The 24,091-nt window shown below is 43.9% G+C and overlaps 1 protein-coding gene across 5 annotated transcripts in view; it reads right to left on the bottom strand.

Annotated features, from left to right (window-relative positions):
• Window positions 1-24,091, bottom strand: part of LOC112254182 (protein kinase C and casein kinase substrate in neurons protein 1) — a 55,679-nt gene that overhangs the window by 18,798 nt on the left and 12,790 nt on the right. For 2 of the 5 annotated variants that reach the window (XM_024426482.2, XM_024426483.2), the window contains exons 1-2: window positions 22,014-22,171; window positions 2,538-2,656 (exon numbers count right to left, since the gene is read on the bottom strand). In XM_024426482.2, the coding sequence (XP_024282250.1) occupies window positions 2,538-2,597 (60 nt within the window). In that variant the 5' untranslated portion in view covers window positions 2,598-2,656; window positions 22,014-22,171. Of the gene's footprint in view, window positions 1-2,537; window positions 2,657-8,281; window positions 8,302-22,013; window positions 22,172-24,091 lie in introns of those variants that run through there. The other 3 variants (XM_024426480.2, XM_024426481.2, XM_042324213.1) reach the window with 2 other exon arrangements.

Consider the following 24,091-nt stretch of genomic DNA (forward strand, 5'->3'; position numbering starts at 1 on the left):
CCTTCTCATCCAATGGGTTTTGAGAAGGAAGTGAGGGGAGAGGATGCAAAAAGTATGACATTGAGATTCTCCCATGGCCTCTACAGCAGTGCTTGGCCACCCACTCAGTTAGCTGTGACCTATTCTGCCACATCCCATGGAAAGGAGTGAGCAGAACTACCCCTTCCTTTGCATCAGGTCTCACAGAGACTGGACTCCCCAAGAGGTACATGCTATTCAGCTGATGAAGCGCAAGAAGAATGTTATGGCAGGTGTAGCGAAATGCTTGTGTTCCTAGCTCCAACAGTACAGTAATATCTAGCAATACACAACAATACACACACATCTAAAAGTAAAATAATGGAATTAAGAAATATATAAATATTAGGATGAGCGATGTCGGAGTGGCATTTGACTAAGACACTGTATAATAGAATACAGTATATACATATGAAATTAATAAAGAAATACGCAAACAAGTGTGCAGAATGCAGATAAGAGGAATAGCTTGGCCAATTACACCCATTTCTAACTATGTTTGTGGCAGGAGTGATATGACAAACACAGCTTTTGAAATATATAGTATTGGATTGTGTCTCTACACATACTTCCATTTTTTGCATTTACCTTTCTTTTTTTTAAGACTGCCAAGCTGTTCTCAATTGGGGGAACCTCTTGTCTGGGACAATGTCCACAGGATTATGGGACGGCATGTTTATAAAAAGTTATTTTATCAAGCATAACTTTACCATTTAGAGATGAGTAAAATACTGTCATTATCCAACTCCTGTCTAATGTTGATATTCTCTTTTAAAAAATGTTTCAGATTGATGACCAATGAATTAATGACCCACTTCAATATGAAGGGACAGAGGAGCGAACATGCCTTCGCTACCACTCATGTGTGTTCCATTGGAGTTGGTAAGTAAATGTGAGCTGTTAAGACATTTGACATAGACAATTACATTTTTTTGGTAGATTCTCTTAAGAATATTTTACTGTGTGTTACTGTTCTGTTGTGTCCTGCATACCCACATTATGCCAATCGTTATTTTTTGTATTTTTTTATGCTTAGAGAAAGTGTCATGAAAAGCCAGAAAACTCGAGAGGTTGATGTGTTGCAGGCCCTCTGGAAAGTCCTAAAATATGCCCCTGATCGCCATGGTGGAGGAGAATGCAAAGTATGTGTATGACCTCTGTCATTGCCAACAAAGGGTATATAACAAAGTATTGAGATAAACTTTTGTTATTGACCAAATACTTATTTTCCACCATAATTTGCAAATAAATTCATTAAAAATCCTACAGTGTGATTTTCTGTATTTTTTTTTTCTCATTTTGTCTGTCATAGTTGAAGTGTCCCTACGCTAAATTACAGGCCTCTCATCTTTTTAAGTGGGAGAACTTGCACAATTGGTGGCTGACTAAATACTTTTTTGCCCCACTGTATGTATTTTTTAACTGACAAATAAAATCAACCAATCAATTCAAATTGTGCAGCGGCCAATTGATGAATGGAAAGCGACATCGGTCACAAAACACCAAAACATTTAATGGCATTCGGGAAAAGATGGCATCAAAATGTTGACAATCCGATTTCACCCCTAGCTGATCATTGTCTGCATCCGGCTCTGATCATAGTGTAACGAAACAGACAGGAAGAGTGAGCTTGTCTGTGGTGGTCTGTGGTGAACCCTCAACCTTCTGGCCTGTAGCCTCACGTAGAATCGACTGTGCCACAAAAGCATGCTGAAGTGGCGAAGTCGATATCCACGTTTATAAACACAGGGTCGCTACAGTTATTGTTATTTGTGGTCGTAAACATTATTTTGGATTAATTCTATGAAGGGGGAGGGTGTTACAATCATGTGAAAATATTTTTAACTTTGGGGGGGGAGCATTTTTGTTTTTATGACACCTAGAGTTGGACCAGCCCCTACCCGCCAGTAAATTTTGATCTGTCCTTTACTTTATGCAGATGTAAAAACAAAAAATAAAAATGTTGTAGATTTGTTTTTGCCATTGCTTGATCGATTTTAAAAGTAAGAATATGTTGTAGATTTAAACTTTATTGGTGCCTATGGAAACAAATATAAATGTAATGAACAATCTTTTCAATATCCACATTTATGATTTATGACCAGCTAGTCAGGTAGAGATTACAATTATGACCAACTGGTTGTATGGCGGGTCAAAAAAATATGTAATTCTGGTCAGTAAAAATACTTCCTTTTTCAACTAGTTTTCTACCAGAATAAGACGTCATATAACGACGTCATACTGACGTTCCGGTCACCTGTCAAACGTGTAATCTACAGCAGCAGTAGTCCCTAGAGTGGGATACTGTGTCATACACACAGACACACACAATCCCTCTACAACCGCAGCCCTAGTCAGCGGCCTGTCACGCTGCCAGCTCTGCCGCAAAGCCATAGGAGGGTGATGCAGAGCGTGGACACCTTGGTTACTGGTCCAAATCCCAGTTCCACTTAAAGGGATGCCTGTTTGACTTTATATGAATGTATCTCTGTAGGCAAACAGTTGTGGTCTGTTCTCACCTCCCAGAAGCTGTCTGTGCCATCCTCCTGGCTGGCCGACTCATCGTAGATGCCCGACATGATCCTAGAGGGCTTGAGGAGGTTGTGGGAGTCTGCAGCAGAGTCACGGTCGTCATGCACTGAGGGGAGGAGAGAGAGAGGATTGTCAATAATAGCAATACAATGGTGATCAGTTGCTTTTATCCAAACTACAAAAAATATGCAAAGAGGCCATTTCAGAGATTGCGTGTGGGAATTGAAAACCAACTATTTAAGTGGTCCATGTGAATATAATGTTCCCTTTCTTTCATAATATCATGACATGTTATTCAGATGTAGAAGATGTGAAGGAACCAATGACAGAAGAGCAACAGAAAACAACAGTTTTATTCAGTCACTGTCCTCGCTCAGTCCCTTCAAATTCAGATATTCAGTAGGCAAGCTACCAGTTTCAAAAACAGGAGGTAGTATTAAGAAAGTGATCAAGTTGCTCATCCTGAGAATGTACACAGACATTGTGCCAAGACACATGATTTATCTGTTAATAAAGCACTGTTTGTCTGTTAATAAAGGAATCCCTGATGTGGCCCCTTGCATTATGGAGGAGTCAACTGTACCCAGCTAGCACATTTGGTTCCTTGGAAGTTGTGGGAACGTATGTTTTTGGTTTCCCATTGGTTCAGGGAATGAAGCCATATGTTTCCTGACAGGTGGAACTGAACGTTTTTTAAATATTCTGAAAACAGAAGTGAAAATGTTGCCTGTTCTGGAAACTAAAATGTTTAGGTTGCAGGGAGGTTCTGAGAACATTTTACTGAGGTTCCTTGAAAGTTTTCCTGTGAAGTGTAATTAACATTCTGAGAAAGGAAATTATAGGTTATTTGAAAGTATTAAATATGGTTTAGATAACATTCCTTAAGTGTTGTGATTGTTTGAAGCATAATTTAAAGGTCATTTGGAGGTTTTTGAATAACTCCCTTGAAACTTGGCGCTGGAGAAGGCGGCAGACGTTTTACGTGCCCCCAACCGATTGTGTTTTTTTGTTCGTTTATTTGCATTGTTTGTAAGTAATTTGTTTTAATTATTTTGTACATAATGTTGCTGCTTCCGTCTCTTATGACTGAAAATAACTTCTGGACATAAGGACTGTGATTACTCACTACGGACTGGCAGAATCATTTTTTTCCTTTAATGAGTCTGACGAGACCGACGCAAACGATATACTGCTTTCTCGGGAACAGGCCCAGAACCCCGGAATTTGCGTGAAGAAGAGGCAGAGAAAAAGGGGCCGGAGGGCGGGCTGCCTTCTGGGAACTTGTAGGCGATCGAATAAACCCCCACTTCTTTCCATTCTGCTATCAAACTTGCAATGTTCGGAGAATAAAAAAGATGACCTATGCGGAAGATTAAACTGCCAAAGGGACATTCAAAACTGTAATATCATATGCTTCACAGAGTCGTGGATGAACGCTATCAACATACAGTTAGCTGGTTATAAGCTTCACCGGCAGGAGAGGTCAGCGGTGTCTGGTAAGACAAGGGGCGGCAGACTATGTATTTTTGTAAATAACAGCTGGTGCATGATATCTAAGGAAATCTCACACTATTGCTCACCTGAGGTAGAGTATCTCATGATAAGCTAAAGACCACACTATCTACCTAGAGAGTTTTCATCTGTATTTTTAGTAGCTGTTTACATACCACCACAGTAAGAGGCTGGTACTGAGACAGCTTTGAATGAGCTGTATTCCACCATAAGCAAACAAGAAAACGCTCACCCAGAGGCAGTGGTCTTAGTAGCTGAGGACTTTAACGCAGGGAAACTTAAATCCGTTTTACCAAATTTCTATCGGCATGTTAAATATGCAACCAGAGGAAAAAGAACTCTGGACCACCTATACTCCACACACAGAGATGCATACAAATCTGACCATAATTCTATCCTCCTGATTCCTGCTTACAAGCAAAAAATAAAGCAGGAAGCACCAGTGACTAGATCAATTAAAAAGTGGTCAGATGAAACAGATGCTAAGCTAAAGGACTGTTTTGCTAGCACAGACTGGAATATGTTCCGGGATTCCTCCGAAGGCATTGAGGAGCACATCACATCAGTCATTGGCTTCATCAATAAGTGCATCGATGACATCGTCCCCAGTGACCGTACGTACATACCCAAACCAGAAGCCATGGATTACAAGCAATATCTGCACTGAGCTAAAGGCTAGAGCTGCTGCTTTCAAGGAGTGGGACTCTAACCCGGAAGCTTATAAGAAATCCTGCTATGCCCTCCGACGAACCATCAAACAGGCAAGCGTCAATACGGACTAAGATCGAATTGTACTACAATGGCTCTGAAGCTCGTCGGATGTGGCAGGGCTTGCAAACCATTACAGACTATAAAGGGAAGCACAGCAGAGAGCTGACCCGAGCCTACCAGACGAGCTAAACTACTTCTATGCTCGCTTCGAGGCAAATAACACTGAAACATGTTTGAGAGCACCAACTATTCCAGAAGACTGTGATCAAGCACTCTGCAGCGAATGTGAGTAAGACCTTTAAACAGATCAACATTCACAAGGCCGTTGGGCCAGACGGATTACCAGAACGTGTACTGCCCAACTGGCAAGTGTCTTCACTGACATTTTCAACCTCTCCCTGTCCGAGTCTGTAATACCAACCTATTTTAAGCAGACCTCCATAATGCCTGTGCCCAACATCACTAAGATAACCTGCCTAAATGACTACCGACCCGTAGCACTCACGTCTGTAGCCATGAAGTGCTTTGAAAGGCTGGTCATGGCTCACATCAACACCATTATCCCAAAAACCCTAGACCCACTCCAATTTGCATACCACCCCAACTGATCCACAGACGATGCAATCTCTATTGCACTCCACACTTCCCACCTGGACAAAAGGAACACCTATGTGAGAATGCTATTCATTGACTACCACTTACCATAGTAACCTCAAAGCTCATCAATAAGCTAAGGACCCTGGGACTAAACACCTCACTCCGCAACTGGATCCTGGACTTCCTGACGGGCCGCCCCGAGGTGGTAAGGGTAGGTAACAACACATTTGCCACGCTGATCCTCAACACAGGGGCCCCTCAGGGGTGCGTGCTCAGTCCTCTCCTGTACTCCATGTTCACTCATGACTTCACGGCCAATCATTAAGTTTGCCGATGACACAACAGTGGTAGGCCTGATCACCGACAATGACCAGACAGCCTATAGGGAGGTCGTCAGAGACCTGGCCGTGTGGTGCCAGGACAACAACCTCTCCCACAATGTGATCAAAATAAAGGCGAGGATTGTGGACTACAGGAAACAGAGGACCGAGCACGCCCCCATTCTCATCGACGGGGCTACAGTGGAGCAGGTCGAGAGCTTCAAGTCCCTTGGTGTCCACATCACCAACAAACTAACATGGTCCAAGCACACCAAGACAGTCGGAAAAGAGGACAACAAAACCTATTCCCCCTCAGGAGACTGAAAAGATTTGGCATGGGTCCTCAGATCCTCAAAAGGTTCTACATCTACAATATTGAGAGCATCACCGCCTGGTATGGCAACTGCTCGGCCACCGACCGCAAGGCACTACAGAGGGTAGTGCGTACGGCCCAGTACATCACTGGGGCCAATATTTCTGCCATCCAGGACCTCTATGCCAGGCGGTGACAGAGGAAGGCCCTAGTCATAGACTGTTCTCTCTGCTACCGCACGGCAAGCGGTACTGGAGCGCCAAGTCTAGGTCCAAGAGGTCCACATTTATTTTTTTATTGTGGCAGTACCTATGATCTTTTGTTCTCTATCCATGGAATTAGTACACTGTGTCACCAGGATGGAGCTTGCTTGCCATGTTTATTTTATGCATACAAAGTTGTTCATTTGATTCTATTCAGACCCCCATTTCAAAAGGAATCAATCACTCATTAAGATCCAGTGTGGCCAATTAGTGTGCACGGCCAACACACCTGAACGCACTTAATACGATTAAGGAGAGAGAGTTTTATTGATGCTGAGAACAGAATGTACAGTGGCAAGAAAAAGTATGTGAACCCTTTGAAAATACCTGGATTTCTAAATAAATTGCTGAATATCTAAGTAACTATCCTGCACCATTCCCAGACAGTTGTGGGAAGGTCGTACGCAAAATAACCATAGGACAACCACGCTCCCACCAAGCTATAAAAAACCTATCGTTCTCAGAACATTATGTGCTAACTGTGTAATTAATAACATAATTGCATGCTGTCCACTCAATTTTTATCAGATTAAGGAGTCTGTTACTGTATGTCTGTCTGTATCCCTCTCTGTCTGTCTGTCTGCCTGCCTGCCTGTCTGTGTCCATCCGTCTGTCTGTCTGCCTGCCTATCTGTCCACGAGCTGCGTCAAGAGAGGTTAGGGGTCACTGTCTGTCTGTCTGCATGTCTGATTCTCAACACTCTCAGTCTGTCTGCCAGGCAGGTAGCCTAGCAGTTAAGAGTGTTGGGCCAGTAACCAAAAGGTTGATGGTTCTAGAGCCAGCTAGATACTGTTCCTGTTTCTCAAAACCTTAATAAAAACACCTCAGGAATAATTAGCTTCAGAACAAAATAATAGTTATTATTGAACAGCAGTGCCTCTACTATTAACATTTTGCTTAGTAGAAAGGCTAACATGCTAGTAGGGAAAATGCTTTCCACTAATGAGAGACATTGCTGTTGAGGTCTAGAGGCCACAGGGTTGCTGGTTGGTTCAAGTCCTTAATCAAGGCAAATCTCATATTCTGTAATGTTTATGGCAGTAGAGCCTACAACTTACAGATTGTACTCCAAGAGCAACAGTATGTTTCTTTCACAACCGATACTGCATCCTCCCACCCCATCCGCCCTGCAATCTCACCGGGGAAGGCCTTGTGCACGCACGCACACACACACACATCTAGTCTCGTTCCCAGTTGTGTGTCTTCACTACTACCGCAGTGTAACCCTTGCAGGCGAGGTTAATACGCAACAGAATCTGTTCAGTCCCACCGGAGAGAGCTGAGCCTTGGTTGAGATATAGAGACAGTGCGTGACGAGCGCCTACTTGTGTTCTGTGGAACACAGAGCTGCCTGCCATACAGCATCACATTAGATGGGAAACAAGCCCACGCTCAAGGGAGAAGGGAGCACACAGAGTGAGTTGAGAGTGGGGTTGGAGACAAGACGGTGAGTCACTGTGGATTGGAACAAAGATATGTAGCTCTGTATGGCTTCCAACACTTAATAGTTTCATGCTGTCACACCCTGACCTGTTTCACCTGTCTTGTGATTGTCTCCAACCCCCACCAGGTGTCTCCCATTACCTCATGTGTATTTCTACCTGCGTTTTCTGTTTGTCTGTTGCCAGTGTGTCTTGTCCCGTCAAGTCCTACCAGCGTGTTTACGTGTTACCTGTGCTCGAGTTTTCGCTTTTCCTAGTCTTCCCAGTTCTGACCTTTCTGCCTGTCCTGACCCTGATCCTGCCTGTCCTGATCCTGCCTGTCCTGATCCTGCCTGTCCTGATCCTGCCTGTCCTGATCCTGCCTGCCCTGATCCTGCCTGCCCTGTCCTGCCTGCCCTGATCCTGCCTGCCCTGATCCTGCCTGCCGTCCTGTACCTGCCTGACTCGGATTTGGATTTGTACTCCTTGCCTGCCTTGACCTACCTTTTGCCTGCCCCTTGTACTGTAATAAACTCTGAGACTCGTACTATCCACCTCCTGTGTCTGCATCTGGGTCTTAGCCGTGATACATACCTCCATCAGACCTCACAAGCCTTCCTTTCTGTCAATGGATCTTTGTTGATTTCTGATACATTGGATTAGACCGTTCTCTTTCTCAGGCAGGTCCCCTCCTATCTGGAAACTAGCCTCACAGCGCTAACACCAAACCTGGCTAGGGGAGTGTCCAGGAGAGACAGTCAGGCATACAATAAAGCAGCCACAGCATTGTCTCTCTATTGCCCTGCAGTGGGCAATAACACATCTTCAGCCCTGTATATATATAGAAACTATTCCATTCCCGAGGACTGAGGTTCAGCAACGCTGTGAGAGAGAGACATGTTGAAAACAATAAGAGGGCTCCCACTTTAGTGTGGTGGTCAGGGGGAGGAGGAGGCACTACATGTGTATTTGGGTCACCCAGCAGTCCTAAACCAATGGATGGAAGAATATTTTTGGTAATGGGAGAAGGAAAGAGGGAAAATGAGCGAGAGAAAGAGAGTGATAAATACTCCAAAATTCTGTTTCTCCCCAGACAAAACATGAGCAGAACGGCTTTGGTTGAAAACGGGGCTTTGACTGCATGGGAAAGTGTGCGAGCTGGATGTGCACTACAGTTGTTTAATCCATCAAACCACAAGAGGAGGATTTTATTCTAATGTAGGACAGCCTTCTCCAGGAACAAGGCTAGATGGTAGGACACACACACACACACACACACACACACACACACACACACACACACACACACACACACACACACACACATCCAGTGTGGCCAATTAGTGTGCACGGCCAACACACCTGAACGCACTTAATAAGATTAAGGAGAGAGAGTTTTTCAACAGACAGCACATTTCTAAATTCTGTCTGTCATAAACCATTGTAATATGTACAGAAATCAACATTTGAAATCAACTAAAATTGAAGTACATTAGGGCCTACCAGTCTTTTGCACAAAATAACACGTAGTCCACCTATACTCTTACGCACAAAAAGAAAAGCAGTAAAAACCCATTCATTCGGATTCATCAAATTCACCATCGAAAGGAACACGAAGTTCTCGTCTCCTCCTCTACATCCCCCTGCAACACCACGAAGAAGATCACAACCCATTTCATTCATACTCGTAAACTAAGCACACCATTGCACTTCCATCTCCACACACACAACCAAATATACACACACAGACATTTCAACCTCAAACACACCAGCCCATCAACCGACTGCATTAACCAGAGTGAGAAACCACTCTAGGCTGTAGCCAAGACAAATGAATGCACCCAAAATTATGGAGAATGCAGGCAGCCTCCCTCCCTCCCTCCCTCCCTCCACTCCGTCATAGCAACAAAAGCCTTACCCCCATTCCCCCATCAGCAAGGCGAGATGTGACGGCTAGCTACAGATACAGCTCTGAGGCACGTGGGCTCCACTCCTCTCTCTCCTCTCGCCCCTATGTTTTTGTTCAGCTCAGATCCCCATTTTCTCAGAGAGCTGAGCAAGCATTATCACACCACAAACAGGAAACCGACGTAGACACTGTCTTTTCCAAGAGCACAGACACTTCTGGCCAGGCAACGTGTTGAATGGAAGTGTGTCAGTGTTTCAGGGTATGGTTGTATGAATGTGTGTGTGTGTGTGTGTGTGTGTGTGTGTGTGTGTGTGTGTGTGTGTGTGTGTGTGTGTGTGTGTGTGAGAGAGAGAGAGAGTGAGAGCGTGTGAGTGTGAGTGTTTCTCAATAATTGGGGGATAATCCTCTGGTGTTTTGCTTGAATGGTTCAGACAGAGAGGGAGGGTAAAGAGACAGAGAGGGGGAGAGGGAGGCAGAAGGAGGGATGAGGAGAAGAGAGGGGGGTGTTTATGGCCGGGATATACTAACCATGGCATCATGAGGGCACAGGGTCGCAGTGATTGGTAGGACCAGAGACAGTTAGGGTTAAGGAGGTGGGAGAGACAGGGAAAATGGAGGTAGAGAAATATAGTGCAAAGAAGAGAGCCTCAGATGCATAGTGGAGATGTAGGGTGACATCATGGTTAGGGGAGAGAGTGAGACGCAGTGAACAGAGAAGCAGACATACAGATAGATGAAGGAGTGAGGGCACTATAAAACCACTGCACTGGAAAGTCCTGGAGTAAGGAGGAGAGGGAGGTAAAGTAGGAGAGGTGATGAAAGAGAGAGAGAGTACAGGTGTGGCCTTATACGACAGGTAATAGAGGGAATTGATACTACACAAGAGGTTGACGCCACTTAAATAAAAGAGAGCTGCAATATGCCATGCAGACAGAAAGCCAATAATAAAACCCTGATTTGAATATTCATGAGCCCAAGAAAGCAACTCTGTGCTGTGATAAGACAGCAATAAATGCGTGATAATCAGCAGCCAGGAAAAGCTATCAGGACATTCCAGAAAGAAAGAAAGGGCGATGACGTGATACCATGGTACCATGACGATGCTGTTATAACAGCTGATAGGCCTGTGTAATATGTCATTCCTGTGAATGTGACCAGTTATGCTTTGCTGTGTAGACCCAGTGGCCAGAGAGTAGAAGAGGAGCGGGGATCGTGAGACTCACCCTGGCCTGTTGCTTGATCATCACTGGGTAGAGATCCAGACAGAGTGATGATGAGCAGGGCGGGGCAGGACAGGAGAAGGAGTGTGAAGAAAGGGGGACGGAGGAAGAGGGTAAGGACATCGGAGGATAGAGGGGGAGAACAAGGGCAGTGTGGGAATATCAGGGGTCCACAGCAACAGTTCCCAGCCAGCCACAGTGAAATCCCACTGCAGGACAGGTCCTCTGCACCTCAGAACCCACAGCAGCGCAGCAGCTATTCATCATAAACACTTAATATGCTGCCTAAACATCTCTCTGACTGCAGCGCTGAGACACCAGAGGACAGGTAGAGGAAATATTCAGGAAACAACACTTCCCAATACTGATTGATATCAATAAAAAGGTATCTTTGGGCTTTTAAAGTCCAAATGTAATCTTATTCTGTTCAAAAAGCTATTTTCCAAACAACAAGCAGGATCAGCACGACTCATATTCTTCAGGCCAGTGGTTAGTGCGTTGTATTCCACCTCCTGAAGAGCTACTCTGAATGGCTGTAAACCGTCATCTGTAGAAAAGGCTTTCGTCCTTTCCTGACACATTGGACTAGTTCATATGGCGACTGCATTAGCCAGTTCATAGGCATCATAATATAAAACGTTTCTCCTCAGGGTAAGAAATGAGAGAGACACATGCCGTCATTCACTTATGTCACTTTGTAAACAACATCAAAAGACACATTTTTTCTTTTTAAATAGCTTTGTCAGTACCTGATGACTTCGTCCAAATCTGTAACAGGATACAGTACTCAAAGACCAAAGCATGTGTGAAAGGTTGCTGACAGCTTCTAAAACAGTGTTCAGCGAAGCGGAAGTCTGACACATGGAATATTATTACACTGACAACCACAAGATGTTTTCAGTCTGACAGAGGAGGCAAGGAGGCTATTTCAAATAGGCCTACCTAATGCACCCAATGGGAGTGCAAGTGTAGGTCTTGTGGGCTCAATTACCCTCAGCCAAAGAAAAATGCATGCATGCATGCACGCACGCACACACACACACTTTCCTCACTTTCTGTGTCTTCCTCAAGTCCCCAACTATTGCTGCCCCTGTTGCGTCGCAAATCCCACTACAGTAGGATCTTGGCAACGTTGGGCATATCCGTGAAAAAAAAGTTACCATTTTAAAGCACATTTCTTGCAGTTTTACAAAGGTCTTTTTTTCTCCAGTTTTACAGCAAATTTTGTGCTATTTTGTCAAGGGGTGGAGAGACAATTTTTTTCAGTTTTGAAGCTAACTTTCTGAAATTCAACATATTTTGCCATGACTTAGGCCATGTTAATGATATCTGAGTGAGTGACTAAAATCAATGGGGGGCCCCTGGAGGTCAGGCACGTGCCCTTTGTGACCGGTTGGTATTCGGCCATGATGACTCCTAGTTTAGATAACTGGCTAGACTAATTTATCAAACAAAATATTGTGAGCTGACATGGCTAATTGAGTGACTGTTAGTGACTGCCATAACAAGAGAAAAATTGCTGATGCCCAACCAGATGTCTAGCTTGCACCTTGTATATTCTACTATTCTAACTCTCCATAATAAGTTGGGGTCCTAAGCGACCACTTGTGTCGCTTATACCTGGAGCCGACCTTGCAGGAGACGCTGCGTCCTGCTGCTCTCATCAGATTCCTGCTCATTATATAGAGACAGAAGATATCATCAATTATTCAGCCACACTGTGTAAACAGATAGGAGCGATGACCAACCCTATGTACCTGGAGGCCTCAGCCAGGGCCCTTCAATTCCAACTCATCCCATATAATTTACCATACAGTACACACACACTGCCAGACTGAATCATTACCCATAGGCTACACACACTGCCAGACTGAATCATTACCCATAGGCTACACACACTGCCAGACTCAATCAGGAGGGATGCTATCTATTCAAATCATTTCTGGGGTTCTGAGGATATTCTAAACTGGCAAATTTGCTCGCAGATGGCCCTACCCATGATACTAGATTATAAACTCAGATAGAATGGTAAAGTCCATCACTATGAGCCAGCTGAGTGTATGGGTTAGTCTTTATCAGCTTTAGTTCCATTGTTCCACTCACTTTTCTATGCAACGTCTTCCACTCTGAATACTGTAGCAGAGCGACATCCAAGGAGACAACAAAACTCCCGATGCAGTGTGTGAAGACAATACCCAGCATATTTCACTTCCTCTATAAACCTAAACACTTCATCTACACTGAGTGTACCAAACATTAGGAACACCTTCCTAACACAGTTGCCCATTCACCCTCTGAATGGCACACACACACAATCTGTCTCAATTGTTTCAAGGCTTAAAAATCATTATTTAGCCTGGCTCCTCCACTTCATCTACACTGAAATGAAGTGGATTTAACAAGTCATATCAATAAGGGATCATAGCTTTCACCTGGATTCACCTGGTCCGTCTATGACATGGAAAGGCACAGGTGTTCTTAATGTTTTGTATACCCAGTGTATAATCCTCATCTTACCTCTGACTCCTCCTTGTGACATACACCGCCTCCCTCGCTCTCTAAAACTTAATATCAAGTCCAGCCTGCCCTCAGAAACCGATCAGACACTAACTAACCGGACCACACCTTCCTACAACAAAACACGGCCATTAAAATGCCCTGGCACGCTCGGGTCTCTACCAACAATGACAGGATACCCTGACCCGTCCCTCCCTGGGAGACTATGCTGATGCTCTGCACACCCCACTTCACTCCCCACCTGAACAGAGCTGAAGGGAGCTGTAATGGCCTAGCTCTCTCTGGCCACACCATCAATGTCCAATTGAGGTGCATGAAAATTGGCGGCCCCCATGCACTTAACACAAATTCTTCGTTGTGCTAATTTCGCCTTCTGTTACTCTTTTTTTCTATGGTCATTAGCAGAGTATACATTATCCGGCGACTCCGGGATGCTGGCCTTCTAGGCAGAGTTGCAAAGAAAAAGCCATATCTCAGAGTGGCCAATAAAAATAAAAGATTAAGATGGGCAAAAGAACACAGACACTGGACAGAGGAACTCTGCCTTGAAGGCCAGCATCCCAGAGTCTGGTGTTTTGCAGGTTGAGACAGGTGTTTTGTGGGTACTATTTAATGAAGCTTCCAGTTGAGGACTTGTGAGGCGTCTGTGTCTCAAACTTGACACTCTAATGTACTTGTCCTCTTGCTCAGTTGTGCACCGGGGCCTCCCAATCCTCTTTCTATTCTGGTTAGAGACCGTTTGCGCTTTTCTGTGAAGGGAGTAGTACACAGCGTTGTACGAGATCTTCAGTTTCTTGGCAATTTCTCGCATGGAAAAGCCTTCATTTCTCAGAACATGAATGGATTAACGAGTTTCAGAAGAAAGGTCTTTGTTTCTGGCCATTTCGAGCCTGTAATCGAACCCACCAATGCTGACGCTCCAGATACTCAACTAGTCTAAAAAAGGCAAAGATTGGAAAGCAGCTGCGGTCATCCCCCTCTTCAAAGGGGGGGAACACTTGACCCAAACTGCTACAGACCTACAGTGCCTTGCGAAAGTATTCGGCCCCCTTGAACTTTGCGACATTTTGCCACATTTCAGGCTTCAAAACATAAAGATATAAAACTGTATTTTTTTGTGAAGAATCAACAACAAGTGGGACACAATCATGAAGTGGAACGACATTTATTGGATATTTCAAACTTTTTTAACAAAACAAAAACTGAAAAATTGGGCGTGCAAAATTATTCAGCCCCTTAAGTTAATACTTTGTAGCGCCACCTTTTGCTGCGATTACAGCTGTAAGTCGCTTGGGGTATGTCTCTATCAGTTTTGCACATCAAGAGACTGAAATTTTTTCCCATTCCTCCTTGCAAAACAGCTCGAGCTCAGTGAGGTTGGATGGAGAGCATTTGTGAACAGCAGTTTTCAGTTCTTTCCACAGATTCTCGATTGGATTCAGGTCTGGACTTTGACTTGGCCATTCTAACACCTGGATATGTTTATTTTTGAACCATTCCATTGTAGATTTTGCTTTATGTTTTGGATCATTGTCTTGTTGGAAGACAAATCTCCGTCCCAGTCTCAGGTCTTTTGCAGACTCCATCAGGTTTTCTTCCAGAATGGTCCTGTATTTGGCTCCATCCATCTTCCCATCAATTTTAACCATCTTCCCTGTCCCTGCTGAAGAAAAGCAGGCCCAAACCATGATGCGGCCACCACCATGTTTGACAGTGGGGATGGTGTGTTCAGGGTGATGAGCTGTGTTGCTTTTACGCCAAACATAACGTTTTGCATTGTTGCCAAAAAGTTCCATTTTGGTTTCATCTGACCAGAGCACCTTCTTCCACATGTTTGGTGTGTCTCCCAGGTGGCTTGTGGCAAACTTTTTATGGATATCTTTAAGAAATGGCTTTCTTCTTGCCACTCTTCCATAAAGGCCAGATTTGTGCAATATACGACTGATTGTTGTCCTATGGACAGAGTCTCCCACCTCAGCTGTAGATCTCTGCAGTTCATCCAGAGTGATCATGGGCCTCTTGGCTGCATCTCTGATCAGTCTTCTCCTTGTATGAGCTGAAAGTTTAGAGCGACGGCCAGGTCTTGGTAGATTTGCAGTGGTCTGATACTCCTTCCATTTCAATATTATCGCTTGCACAGTGCTCCTTGGGATGTTTAAAGCTTGGGAAATCTTTTTGTATCTAAATCCGGCTTTAAACTTCTTCACAACAGTATCTCGGACCTGCCTGGTGTGTTCCTTGTTCTTCATGATGCTCTCTGCGCTTTTAACGGACCTCTGAGACTATCACAGTGCAGGTGCATTTATACGGAGACTTGATTACACACAGGTGGATTGTATTTATCATTAGTAATTTAGGTCAACATTGGATCATTCAGAGATCCTCACTGAACTTCTGGAGAGAGTTTGCTGCACTGAAAGTAAAGGGGCTGAATAATTTTGCACGCCCAATTTTTCAGTTTTTGATTTGTTAAAAAAGTTTGAAATATCCAATAAATGTCATTCCACTTCATGATTGTGTCACACTTGTTGTTGATTCTTCACAAAAAAATACAGTTTTATATCTTTGTTTGAAGCCTGAAATGTGGCAAAAGGTCGCAAAGTTCAAGGGGGCCGAATACTTTCGCAAGGCACTGTATCTATCCTACCCTGCCTTTCTAAGGTCTTCAAAAGCCAAGTCAACAAACAGATTACAGACCATTTCGAATCCCACCATACCTTCTCCGCTATGCAATCTGATTTCAGAGCTGGTCATGGGTGCACCTCAGCCATGCTCAAGGTCCTAAACGATATCTTAACCACCATCGATAAGAAGCAATACTGTGCAGCCGTATTCATTGACCTGGCCAAGCCTTTCGACTCTGTCAATCACCACATCCTCATCGGCAGACTCGATAGCCTTGTTTCTCAAATGATGGCCTCGCCTGGTTCACCAACTACTTCTCTGATAGAGTTCGGTGTGTCAAATCGGAGGGCCTGTTGTCCGGGCCTCTGGCAGACTCTATGGGGGTGCGACAGGGTTCAATTCTTGGACCGACTCTCTTCTCTGTATACATCAATGATGTTGCTCTTGCTGCTGGTGAGTCTCTGATCCACCTCTACGCAGACGACACCATTATGTATACTTCTGGCCCTTCTTTGGACACTATTAACAACCCTCCAGATGAGTTTCAATGCCATACAACTCTCCTTCCGTGGCCTCCAATTGCTCTTAAATACAAGTAAAACTAAATGCATGCTCTTCAACCGATCGCTGCCTGCACCTGCCCGCCCGTCCAACATCACTACTCTGGATGGTTCTGACTTAGAATATGTGGACAACTACAAATACCTAGGTGTCTGGTTAGACTGTAAACTCTCCTTCCAGACTCACATCAAACTCGAAATCTCCAATCCAAAGTTAAATCTAGGCTTCCTATTTCGCAACAAAGCATCGTTCACTCATGCTGCCAAACATAACCTTGTAAAAACTGACCAGCCTACCGATCCTCGACTTCGGCGATGTCATTTACAAAATAGCCTCCAATACCCTACTCAATAAATTGGATGCAGTCCATCAAAGTGCCATCCTTTTTGTCAACAAAGCCCCATATACTACCCACCACTGCAACCTGTACGCTCTCATTGGCTGGCCCTCACTTCATACTCGTCGCCAAACCCACTGGCTCCAGGTCATCTACAAGACCCTGCTAGGTAAAGTCCCCCCTTATCTCAGCTCGCTGGTCACCATTTCAGCACCCACCTGTAGCACGCACTCCAGCAGGTATATCTCTCTGGTCACCCCCAAAACAAAACCGAACTACAAAGATCTCTGCAACTGGAAACACTTATCTCCCTCACTAGCTTTCAGCACCAGCTGTCAGAGCAGCTCACAGATTACTGCACCTGTACATAGCCCATCTATAATTTAGCCCAAACAACTACCTCTCCCCCTACTGTATTTATTTATTTTGCTCCTTTGCACCCAATTATTTCTCTCCACCTTGCACATTCTTCCACTGCAAATCTACCATTCCAGCGTTTTACTTGCTATATTGTATTTACTTCCATGGACTTTTTTTGCCTTTACCTCCCTTATCTCACCTAATTTTCTCACATTGTATATAGACTTATTTTTCTACTGTATTAGACTGTATGTTTGTTTTACTCCATGTGTAACTCTGTGTTGTTGTATGTGGCGAACTGCTTTTCTTTATCTTGGCCAGGTCACAATTGTAAATGAGAACTTGTTCTCAACTTGCCTACCTGGTTAAATAAAGGAGGAAATAAATAAAAAATAAAATAAATAAAGGCCAGTTTTATTGCTTCTTTAAATCAGAACAACAGTTTTCAAGTGTGCTAACAAAATTGCAAAAGGGTTTACTAATGATCAATTAGCCTTTTAAAATGATCAACTTGGATTAGCTAACACAACGTGCCATTGGAACACAGGAGTGATGGTTGCTGATAATGGCCCGCTGTACGCTTATGTAGATATTTCATTAAAAATACATAATTTCCAGCTACAATATTCATTTACATCATTAACAATGTCTACACTATTTCTGATAAATGTTATGTTATTTTAAATCAACAAAAAAAATGTTGCTATTCTTTCAAAAAACAAGGATATTTCTAAGTGACCTCAAACTTTTGAACAGTAGTGTATGTGGTAGTTAGACTTAACATAATGCAAGAGAACAATGTAGATTGTAGAAAGAGAGGAGAGCACCAAAGTAGCACAAAATGTCAGATAAGGCCTAATGTGTTTCTTTCCCTCTCCAATGTCGGTTGATCATGGGCCTTTTGCTGAGGACACTCTATTGTCTGTCTTATTGTTTTAAAATCTTAATTTCCTTTTTTTCTCCCCAATCCCCATTCCATTTGAATGTGACTTCTTGGCCTAGCTATAGCCTACTCTTTCACGATCAACCATCGAATTAATCTATCGGCCTAACGGATTTCTATCTCAGAAAGTTGTTTGAATCCGAATCGACATTTCAGTCAACTTCTGCAATAAAAGCAGATCACATTCTTCATTTCACCTGTCACATTATTTTACGTTAGGAGGCTTACCTTAGTTTCACAGAAAAGTTGAGCCAGTCAAGTGTTTGTTTCTAAATAGCTCAATGGAAGAAAGCCGGGAGTAGGTGAGTCCAGCTGTGTGTTGACAGGGGTCGCATTTTAGATTGAAAGTTAACCGTGTGTTTTTGCTTCAATAGAGTGATCAGGGGTGTGCAACTGTAGTTTTCCGTCACCAAAAAATATTAGTGCAACACATTCGGCAGAAGATTGCTTCATTTTCATCTTATCATATTTTCATTCTTATCCCAGAGACTGCTCCAAGACACCGCCAATGGAGAAGAGGTATTCAGAGTGGACTTTTAATCTGACTCTCAGGAGACGTGCATACCATCTACCGCTTCTGAGTATATTACTTGTTAATGTTCAGTATCTGGACAATAAAGTAGAAGAGCTCAGTGCGAGGATCTCCTTCCAGAAAGACATCAGGGACTGTGATATACTCTGTTTCACGGAATCATGGCTCTCTCCGGATATACTGTCCCCTTCCATACATCAAGCTGGGTTCTCCGGGAAAATGAAAGGCTCAGGTGTGTTTCATGATTAACTACTCATGGTGTGATTGTGGTAATGTACAGGAACTCAAGTCCTTTTGTTCAACTTACCTAGAATACCTCACAATCAAATGCTGACCGCATTATCTCCTAAGAGAATTCTCTTCGGTCATCATCGTGACAGCCTCTCAGGGATCTACACTGGACTTTGTGCTAACTGGAAACCGCTCATCCTGAGGCTGCATATATTTTAGCTGGGGACTTTAATTAGTCAAATCTTAGGAAAGTTTTATTAACACATTGCCTGCGCAACAAGAACTCTCAACCATTGCAACTCCCCCTTCCGGGACAGCTTACAAGGCCCTCCCTCTCCCTTCCGCCCTCCCTTTGGCAAATCAGATCATACCTCCATCCTGTTCATGCTTTCCTGTACTCCATGTTCACCCATGACTGCGTGGCCATGCACATCTCCACCTCAATCATCAAGTTCCCAGACGACACAACAGTGGTAGGCCTGATTACCAATGATGATGAGACAGCCTACAGGAAGGAGGTGAGGGCCCTGGTGTAGTGGTGCCATGGAAATAACCTCTCCCTCGACGTCAACAAAACAAAGGAGCTGATAGTGGACTTCACGAGGAAGCAGAGGGAGCACACCCCCATTCACAGCAACAGGGCCGCAGCGGAAAAGGTGAAGAGCTTCAAGTTCCTCGGCGTACACATCACTGACAAACTGAAATGGTCCACCCACACAGACAGTATGGTGAAGAAGGTGCAACAGCGCCTCAGGAGGCTGAAGAAATGTATCTTGGCCCCTAAGACCATCACAAACTTTTACAGATGCACCATTGAGAGCATCCTGTCAGGCTGTATCACCACCTGGTATGGCAACATCACTATCTGTAACCGCATGCCTCTCCAGAGGGTGGTGCGGTCTTCCCAACGCATCACCGGGGGCACACTGCCTGCCCTCCAGGACATCTACAGCACCCGGTATCACAGAAAGGTCAAGAAGATCATCAAGGACCTCAGCCACTGCCTGTTCACCCCACTACCATCTAGAAGGTGAGGTGAGTACAGGTGCATCAAAGCTGGGACGGAGAGACTGAAAGAAGCTGTTTATCTCAAGGTCATCAGACTGTTAAATAGTCACCACTAGCTGGCCTCCACCCAGTACCCTGTCCTGAACTTCAGTCACTAGTCAGCTACCACCCTGTTACTCTACCCTGCACCTTAGAGGCTGCTGCCCTATGTACATTGTCATGGAACACTGGTCACTTTAATAATGTTTACACACTGTTGTACCCACTTCATATGTATATCATGTATTCTAGTCAAGACCCATCCTATTTAACTATTGCTGTACATATACTGTTCTTCAAATATACTACATATTCTATCCATATACTGTCCATGTTGTCTATACATCCCATATATATATTTATACTCTGAACTTCGACATTGCTCATCCTAATATTTCTATATTTCTTAATTACATTATTTAACTTTTTTAATTAGCGTGTATTGTTGTATATTGTTAGATATTACTGCACTGTTGGAGCTAGGAACACAAGCATGTCGCTACACCCGCAATAACATCTGCCAGAAATGTGTATGTAACCAGTCAAATTTGATTTGAGAACATTAAGAAAACTTTCCCTAAAAAAAACACAAGAAAACATTAGTAACTTATAAAGAATGCCCGTGCGTAATCGTATACCATATACAATCGTATGTTCAGCGATGGGATGATGAGTCATTCCAGACATCGCCCAATCCTCGTGGATAGTGCTAAAACAATGACGTCATATCTGAATTTTGCCATCTTTATATACGTTCACCATTGATAAGAGTAAAAGCGTGAGTCACACTCCAGGTTGACTAACAGGGAAGGAAACAGCAAACAGAGCTGCTCCTGACAGATTTCTCCTCGGGATGGGAATGCTTTAGCCTCGTACCAACCATCCTGATCTCGCAGGCTTACATTCTGTTTTGCTACATAGATACAGTCTGGCCACGACCAGATTCAATCACTGAGATGTAATATTAACTGGAGACTGCGTCCAATATGTCCGACCGTTGTTTTCAAGGTTATCTACACACATTTGCATACGCCGATTCATGGACCGTCTATATCCGGGTTGCATCCGGTTTATACGGATCAACATCACATGCACACTAGCCCTCAGTGCACACAGGGAGCCGTGTGAGCAGCAAAGACATCATGACATCATCCAAAAACATGGCATATTTTGGATGAATATGTAATGTTAATATCTTCAACGGTGATTGATGGTAAAACAATCAGCCTCAGCGACAATTGGATTTTAAAAAAAATCTGACTTCTCTATGTGGCCGTCTACGGAAATTATCGTTTTGGGCCGGGCGTCAGTTAAACTGCAGTACCGAAGCAAAACAATGGGAGCCGTGCTTCTAGACTGGATCCCTGGTCCCTTGGATTCAAACCGTTTGAGCCCCTCCCTTCGAAACAGAATGTAAGCAAAACAGATTGTGAGATCAGGATGTTTAGGACGAGGCTAGTGCTTGGCCAACACCCAAAAACTAAAGATGGGCACTGGAAGTAGCACTGGAAATAATGAGAGAGAGGATTTCAAGAGCGCAAGCAGTTCAAGTTAAACAAGTGTACCCTTTTTTTTTTGAGAGAGAAAATAACATATTTTTTTGATAAACGGATTGATAAATCAACATGTTATCCAAAGGCACAGCGTCCTGTTTGAATGTCTGCAGTGATCTTAATACATAATTCAGTGGAGGAGCATTGTTCACATAGTCAACAAATCATAACACAGGTTGTTAGTGCCACCTTAGTTGGAGTGGACAGGCTCGTGGTAATGGCTAGAGTGGAATCAGTGGAAAGGTATGAAATACACCAAATACATGGTTTGATGACATTCCCATTTGCGCTGTTCCAGTCATTGTTATGAGCCTTCTCCCCTCAGCAGCCTCCACTGAATCGTAAGCACAGGAGTTCTCTAAAGAACTCGGATTTTTCTAACATTCTACATGACGTATACGTAGACTAGGTTATTAAAACTGTTAATATTTCAGAAAGTATATATTGATCTATATTGTGTATCTTAAAGTAACATAACAACAGTACTGTACCTGGTCACTCGTCTGTGTGAGCTGGCTAAGTCCTTGTGAGCAACACTCGGAACGATCTGTGTCCAAGCTTGCGAGATGTGTCACTCGAGACGGACAGTGTTAGAGGCTAGAGGTAACTAGCACAGCTATGCACCTGAAGGAGACGACACACCCTGTTGTCTAAGCACCCCCGCAACACACACACACACACACAAACACACACACACACACACACACACACACACACACACACCGACTGAACTTTGACACATCCTCATGAAGACCGGCAAGGCCATCAATAATTAGCCAGCTGCCAGTGAGGGCACTCCCTCCCTGTCTGTCTGACACATTCCTAGGAAGTCTCAAGGAGAACCGTTGTCATGGAGAGGGAAAAGGACAGGAGAGAAAATGGACAGGAGAAAAAGAGGCAGGAGGGGAGAAAGGGGCAGCAGAGAAAGAGGGAGGCAGGAATGTAAGGAAGGTCATAGAGAGAGAGGATGGCAGGAGAGAGGGGCCAGGAGAGAGAGAGGTAGGTTGGCGAGATCAAGGGCACGAGAGAAAGAGGTAAACAGAAAAGAGAGGAAGGAAATAAGGGGCTGAAGGAAGGAAATAGGCAATAAACCTTTTTTATGACAAAATCCGGACGTGCGTATAGGTACAGAAGAGTCCTGTTAGGTGTGTTGTCTGGCAGGAAACAACAGCGGATCAGATCAAAGCTGACGTGGCGATCTAAGGACACATTACAATTGGCTGGAGGGTTGTGTGTGTTTATCGAATACGGGGTGCGGAATCACTCCCACCCATCAAAAGCTTGCCTTAGAGCAGAGCATATAATGTATAAGCAACAGCAGCAGCCTCATTTCATAGACTCAACGCACACCTCCCTCCCTTTCTGGCCGCACTTTGGGGAATGATTGAGAGAATGTGTAGCTAGACTGACTCAGATTGAGAGGGGATCAAACTAATTCTCCTACACTTCAAAACACAAAGGCTTCTCTCCTGCTGGCTACTGCACAAGACTGACCGCAATCTTTTCTTTCTGTTGGATGTGGAAATGATTTGCACATCCCAAATTCCCACACTGGGTGCTGGGCCAAGAGTAAATAGTGATGAATAAAGAAAGAAAGCTTGCACACGGTAAATGACGCTCATACGACGAAAGACTTAAAGCCACCTGATGAAGGCCATTCGAGCTGAAACATTGTCTGTGTATTGTGGTGCAGTTGAATCAAAGCACCTGGGAGCAGCATATAATATACTATACCACCTGCATGCGTTTTATTGACTTATTTTTGTTTTTATTCTCGACCCATGACCTCCCCATCAGCTCGCATGTATCCGGACTGTAATTCCTGAACATAGTGGGAGTAGCACCAACAGACACGAGGGCAGGTCTGGTGAGGTGCCTGCTGTAAAATATTTCCGTGTTAATTGCTTCTGTTTCCCTCTGATGCTCTAATCAAATCTTCTTTTGTCACATTGTAAAAAATAAAAAACAGGTGTAGACTAACAAGCTTACTTACCGGCCCTTCTCAACAATGCAGAGAGAAAGAAAATGGAGAAATAATAAAAAGTAATATAATAATAAAATAAAAAGGTCATAATATATACACAATGCGCAACGATATCTTGGCTATATACACGGGGTACCAGTAGCGAGTCGATGTGCAGGGGTACGAGGTAATTGAGGTAGATATGTACATATAAGTATACATCTAGTATATATATATTAAATGCAGCTCAGACATCCTATTATTCTCAACTGATCAGTAGTGGTAACTCCCAGGATCTGTTCTTTACTGTGAGCAAGCTCCTCCAACCTTTGAACAATTCTGCCACCTCAGCTTCCCCAGAACGGTGCAATCAATACCTGTGCTTCTTCCAACGCAAAATTGAAAACATCAATAACATCATCCTATCCTCTCCTGGCCCGGTAGTTGAGATACCCAGTCCTACACTCCCTGAGTCCAGGTTCTCCACCTTCACCACAGTAACTACATCTGATGCAACCAAGCTGGTTAAAACAATGAGGCACACCACTTGCACACTTGACACTATCCCCACCTGTTTACCTTCTCTGGAGCCTTTCTTCACAGAAA

The sequence above is a fragment of the Oncorhynchus tshawytscha genome, linkage group LG07, assembly GCF_018296145.1.
Source record: "Oncorhynchus tshawytscha isolate Ot180627B linkage group LG07, Otsh_v2.0, whole genome shotgun sequence".
In the NCBI taxonomy this organism is placed as follows: domain Eukaryota; kingdom Metazoa; phylum Chordata; class Actinopteri; order Salmoniformes; family Salmonidae; genus Oncorhynchus; species Oncorhynchus tshawytscha.